The sequence below is a fragment of the Lolium perenne genome, chromosome 5, assembly GCF_019359855.2.
Source record: "Lolium perenne isolate Kyuss_39 chromosome 5, Kyuss_2.0, whole genome shotgun sequence".
NCBI classification, from domain to species: domain Eukaryota; kingdom Viridiplantae; phylum Streptophyta; class Magnoliopsida; order Poales; family Poaceae; genus Lolium; species Lolium perenne.
The window spans coordinates 42783478-42789268 of record NC_067248.2 but is presented as its reverse complement, the minus strand read 5'-3'; the positions used below and the strand labels follow the sequence as shown (position 1 = coordinate 42789268).

The window sequence follows — 5791 nt, the reverse complement described above, 5'->3', positions numbered from 1 at the left end:
GCCGAGAGAGAGCGGCGGCGGGGAGGATTGGAGAGGAGCGGCGCGTTCATGGAGCGAAGAAAGATAGGGTTGGGTCAGGCTCGGGTGAGAGACAGTTTTTTTCTTTTTTTCAGTCCGCGCGGTGACAGATACGAGCCATTCCTCCCGATTCCACCAAATTGGCCGAACGACTTGGTTCCGCATCTACACAGTATATTCCCTTCTGAGAAATGACTTGGTTCCGTTCCTTTCCTCCAACCGAACACAGAGATGGGTGCTGGGTGCAGAACCGTTCCGTTCCATTCCACCAAATGCAGAACCGAACACACCCTTAGACATGGTCTTATAAGAGCATCTCCACTCGTCTCCCCGAGAAGCCCCCACGAGCCGTTTTTTACATCCGGACGGCGAAAAATGGCCCAGTCGCGCCCCCAGGTTCTCGTTTTCGTCCGGAAAACAGCCTAATTTCGTCCGGACTCCCCGGGCCATCCTCGGTTTCCCGGGGATCTCTCGGGGACTCCGGATGGAGCAAAACCAACCGCTCACGCCCACGTGTCTCCTCTTTCGTCCGGACTCCCCGGACTATCCTCTTTTTCCCCAAGAAACGCCGCTTGGGGAGCACACGACTGGAAATATACTGCCCCCATACCAAAAATTGATCCAATCCGGAGCTATTTTCATCCGGAATTCGCCCCGAGGGCCTCCAACGGCTTTTTTTTTTTTTTTTTTTTTTTTTTTTGGAAGGGCCTCCAACGGCTGGGATGCTCTAAAGCTCGCCAACCGCTCCAGCGAACCGAAGCCCAGTGCCGAGCCAGCCCATGTCATGACTTGGCCTACTGGCGTCTCTGTGGCCACGGTCATGACATGCTTGCCCTGAAGATAAAAAAGGGTAAGATAGGAAGCACATCGATTTAGAGGAGGAAACCCTAACCAGGAAATTCACCACATCTGAACCCCGATTCATCGAGCGGCGCGCAGGAGATGGAGCTGATGGAGAAAGGGTTGGCGGGGATGGAGATCTCCATCGGCGGCGAATCAAGTACAAAGACCAGGTCGAGGAATAAGAGCACCAGAAAGCCGCAGCCAGATAGCCTGAAGCACACCATGATCCAGAAGACGGAGGAGCAATCTCGTCGAGATGTGCACCAACCTCTGATCCAGAAGATGGAGGAGCAATTTCGTCGCGATCCACGCCCACCTGAGATCCAGCGGGGGAAGGTAGAGGAGGCGGCGGCTCCTACAAAGACGAGGTCGGTGAAGAGCATCATAGAGACGCCGCTAGATAGACTGAGGCATCTCGACGAGTTGCAGGACAGGATCAATCTGATGGAGGCGGAATATCTTAGCAAGAATGGGATCCAGAGGAGGAACGAGGAGAAGCTTCCTAGAGAGGAGCAGGAGATTGAGGACTACCGTAAACAATGGGAGAGGTGCTATGGCCGCAGCTTCGGTTCCTTTGACGCAGAAAGTAAGAAATTCTTCACTTGATTGCATCTCCTCATGAATGAATCTGCGAAAAACACCCTTCTGGTCGGCTTGCCTATGCCATTTGTGTTTATGCAGGAACATAAGAAAAGCCCTCTTTTTTGTTCTATGTATGCTTTATTAATTGGGAGAGAACTAGATTTATTTTTAAACCCAACCACAAATTAGGAGTAGGATACATCCTTACCATGTTTATGCAGGAACATAAGAAAAGAACCCTCTTTTTTGTTCTATGTATGCTTTGTCAATTGGGCGAGAACTAGATTTATTTTTAAAACCAACCACAAATTAGGAACCCATCGATGGATGCCGTTACTATGTTTTTGCAGGAACAAAAGAAAAGCCCTCTTTTTTGTTCTATGTATGCTTTATCAATTGGACTAGAACTAGATTTATTTTTAAACCCAACCACAAATTAGGAATAGGATACCTCCCAACCCATCAATGGGTGCTGTTACTATTTTTTTGCAGGAACATAAGAAAAGCCCTCTTTTTTGTTCTATGTATGCTTTATCAATTGGGCGAGAACTAGATTTATTTTTAAACCCAACCACAAATTAGGAATAGGATACCTCCCAACCCATCGATGGATGCCGTTACCATGGATGTCAGTATCGTTGTAGCATTGCATGTTTCATTTGGGACTATTTCATAAGAATGACAACAAATCTACTCCATAACAGTATATCAGGGAGTAGGGAAACGTCTGTTTCCTTGCATATTTCACTAGGAACAGGATAACGTAGCATTAGATTAATGACCCTGAATCCGCACTGATATCCTATCTTATTGCACTGGATGAGACTATGTTTCATGGTAACAAGTTCTATCACTTAATTTAATTCACCTTTTCTTTCAATGTTCTCACATTAGCTTCTTCCATGCAGCTTCTCTTGGTCATGTGTACTGTGCAACAGGAACCATCCCACCAGATGCTCTCCCGGAGTGTTCCTTGCAGTTCTTTTCCATCAAAGTCACCGACCTAAGCTATAGCCTCAGCTGGCCACTGCAGGTCCATGGCTTTGTTGCTGCCAGGGACTCGGTAGATCATAAACGCAACTATCTCTTCAGATGCACCAGGGATAGCTGCCAAACCCTCACTAAAAAGGTGAGTCAGTTGCGACTACCTACAGTCTAACTCTTTGTCTATCAATTTGTGTTATCTTTATTTTCTTGCTGCCAGCTACTACTATTAGACCTACATTCTTATTCTTCATGTGTCTATTCCTGTGTCCTGCTTCAGTTTTGTATACTCCTGAAGTTAATTAATTATTTATTATTGTGATGCTTGCATTGCAGGATCCATTCCTGCGCATAACAGGCCCATCTCGAGCGGTTCTGTTAATTGACAAAGTTGTGGTTGAAGTTCAGTTAAAAGTAAAGGGTGACAAAGAGTCAGAAGTTGAAGTATTGGCTTTCAAATGTTTTGAATTCCAGCAAAGTTGTCCGTTGAAAGATGGCATCCCTACACGCATCCCAGGCCAGCGCTGCAAGCTTGAGTGTGCTTTGGCAGTGCTGCCTAAGTCAATTGGGGCCACTGTGGGTTTCCGAATTGTTGATGGGTCATGGCCCGATCAATGCCCAGGGTTGATTGTTTGCAAGACCGACAATGCAAAAGAAGAGGAAGTGGTACTGTTGCTTGATTTTCAAGATGGGAAACTGCCTACCAAGTCTGATGGTGTGGTTGAGCTCTCGAGGCGGCTTGTTTCCGTAGGTTTCCCAGCAGGCAAACTGATCTTTTCTGTTGAGGCCTCTCGTAATAGCTTTTCTGCAAAAGCCACGGTTGACTTTGGGATGGAAACGTTGGGTGCAAGTACTCGCATGTGTGATCTTGTTTTCTGCAAGTTGGAAGTGACTGTTTCTTGGTCTTTGGTTTCTGCCAAGCGGGATTGATGTTTGGAGGCGTCCAATCTTGAGCATGCCTTGCCCGCTGTTTGTCCAACTAAGTAGTTGAACTACATTTATTTATGTGTGTGGTCATGCCATGGTACTGTACGGCTAACCGTTCTACTTGTTTAACAATGTAATTCGCTCAGATGTGGGGTTAGGCTGCTTAGATAATGAGCATATTAGATATTATATGTCTTGTTTGTGGAAGTAATGTTTGTCAGTAATGTTGCTACATTATAGGTGTAGCTTCTGTCAGGAATTTGCAGTTTGATCAGAACATGTCATTTGCTTCTTACATTTCGTTGTGTGTTGTCCTGTAACATACGCTCTGGCAAGAGGTTGGTCAATCGCTCGGTAAAGGCTAGCCACCTAAGCATATTTGCAACTGAAAAAAACAAAGTTGTGCCCGTCAACCCTGCTGTTCCCCTCTATGCTGGCCAGTTCTTCAATCCTCTTCCATGGAAGGACAGCCCAAGTACATGCTGCTGATTGGCACAATCTTGGATTTGAGCGTCATGTTGCAGGAGAGTTTAACCCTGCACACGAGGGATGGATGTAGTACTTGTGCTGCACTGCTCTCGTTTTTCTGCTCAGACTGTTAATGTAAGCTATGTGAGTCAGCGATAATGCAAGAAGCTACATTCGGATGTTGGCAGGCAGAGATGTTGGATTGCCGATCCTTTTCTACTCCCTCCGTTTCAGTTTACCAGTCTTCTTCGTATTCCTAGATTGCCAATTTGACCTATATAATTTAAATCATATAATGCAAAAATTATATCATTAGAAAATAGAACATCTAAACTTTCTAATAATATAATTTTTATAACATATAACTAATGCTAACTTGATCAAATTTACGACCTAGGGGTACGCGTGCGCCTAATAAACTAAGAGAGATGGAGTATTTTATGTTGACTTTGGTGCTACTTCCAATCTATGATCAATATCGTCCTCATGCTCTTCGGGTGGGTGACTTCAAAGCCTTCAATGGTTCCACCTGGCCATTACATACTACAGCTATTGCAAGGTGTTCAAGCTGTCTATGCTATCTTCTCATCTCTGATGTCATGTTGGCCCTCAGATTCAGCAGAGAAGATCCCCTTGTATTGAGCTTGGTGTTGCGGCACTTGGATCTACAACTCAATTCTCAACCTCATATGCATCTGCCAATTTGATTGCCGGTTGAGCCGCTGGCTATACGGTTGGTGAGATGGAAAGAGATCCCTGAAGTACGAGTTTTTGCCGGACCTCCTGGCAGGCTCTAGTTGTATTCATCCACTTACACAGTTTGGTTGTTCATCAGATAGTTTTCTTTGTGTGCGTCTAGTTAGCCATATAGACTATGCTTCTGAGAGTACGAGTCTTTGTATGAGCTGGGTTGTAATTTTGCTAGAATGTTAATGACAGCTCGGTTCCCTTGGGACCTATCATTGACGCTCATCCACAAGTCACTTGTACTTTCACACAACTAAGACCAAGCAACGTATATGTGTGTGTGATAGAGGAGCATATCATCAATGACATGTCCATTCATGTTCACAACACCGTTAGCACAACACAAATTTATCAAGAATAATGCATGTGCAAGGTCAATGTGTAAGAACTCCATATGAACATCTTCTAAATGTGGGAACACAAAAACTCCCAATTGTGAGACGACCGTGGTGTCCATCGCATGTAGAAAGTCATTTTCATTGTTGCTCTCAAGGCATCGGAAAGAGAAATTGTTGAACAACCTTGAAACAACAAGTGGAGAATTTGGCAAAAACACATACGGAAGAGTGTGTTATCACCAGAATTTGACCGGATCAGAGGTGGGCCGCGATTGGAGATGGGTTTGGAGAATATACATAGAAGGAATACATGAATCGGCCGTGTGTATCAAGTTTGGGCTAGTTTGCCCGTGTATCTGTAACATAGTAGGATACGTGTCGGTTAGTTAGAGTTTTACCCGTGCACGGTTAGGTGCACGCCTAAATTAGAAAGTCCCCTGGACTATAAATATGTATCTAGGGTTTATGGAATAAACAACAACCAACGTTCAACCAACCAAATCAATCTCGCGCATCGCCAACTCCTTCATCTCGAGGGTTTCTACCGGTAAGCAACATGCTGCCTAGATCGCATCAGCATAAGCTCCACGTTGTTCATGCGTTGCTCGTACTGAAGCCTTGTTGATGGCGAGCAACGTAGTTATCATAGATGTGTTAGGGTTAGCATAGTTCTTCGCGTAACATGCTATCGTAGTGCAACCCTTGCATATCTAGCCGCCCTCACACCTATCTTAGGTGTGGGGGCGGCACCCCGCTTGATCGTTATTTAGTAGATCTGATCCGTTACGATTGCTCCTTGTTCATCAAGGATTAGTTTAATATCTGCAATAGTTAGGCCTTACAAGGGGCTGGAGGATCCAGCGGCACGTAGGGTGTCGTTCGTT

At 45.3% G+C, this 5791-nt stretch overlaps 1 protein-coding gene across 1 annotated transcript; it reads left to right on the top strand.

Annotated features, from left to right (window-relative positions):
* Positions 1-813: 813 nt before the first annotated feature.
* LOC127298493 (uncharacterized) lies at positions 814-3649 on the top strand. Its single transcript, XM_051328342.2, has 3 exons — positions 814-1447; positions 2352-2572; positions 2764-3649. Exons 1-3 carry the CDS (start codon positions 961-963, stop codon positions 3355-3357), a joined length of 1302 nt encoding a protein of 433 aa, XP_051184302.1. The 5' UTR covers positions 814-960; the 3' UTR covers positions 3358-3649.
* Positions 3650-5791: the final 2142 nt, after the last annotated feature.

Bases quoted from the DNA above. Each gene is read 5' to 3' on its own strand.
- LOC127298493 (XM_051328342.2), top strand. From the start codon at position 961: ATGGAGCTGATGGAGAAAGGGTTGGCGGGGATGGAGATCTCCATCGGC. The intron at 1,448-2,351 runs GTAAGAAATTCT...TCTTCCATGCAG, and splicing joins CGGTTCCTTTGACGCAGAAA to CTTCTCTTGGTCATGTGTAC. The intron at 2,573-2,763 runs GTGAGTCAGTTG...CTTGCATTGCAG, and splicing joins GCCAAACCCTCACTAAAAAG to GATCCATTCCTGCGCATAAC.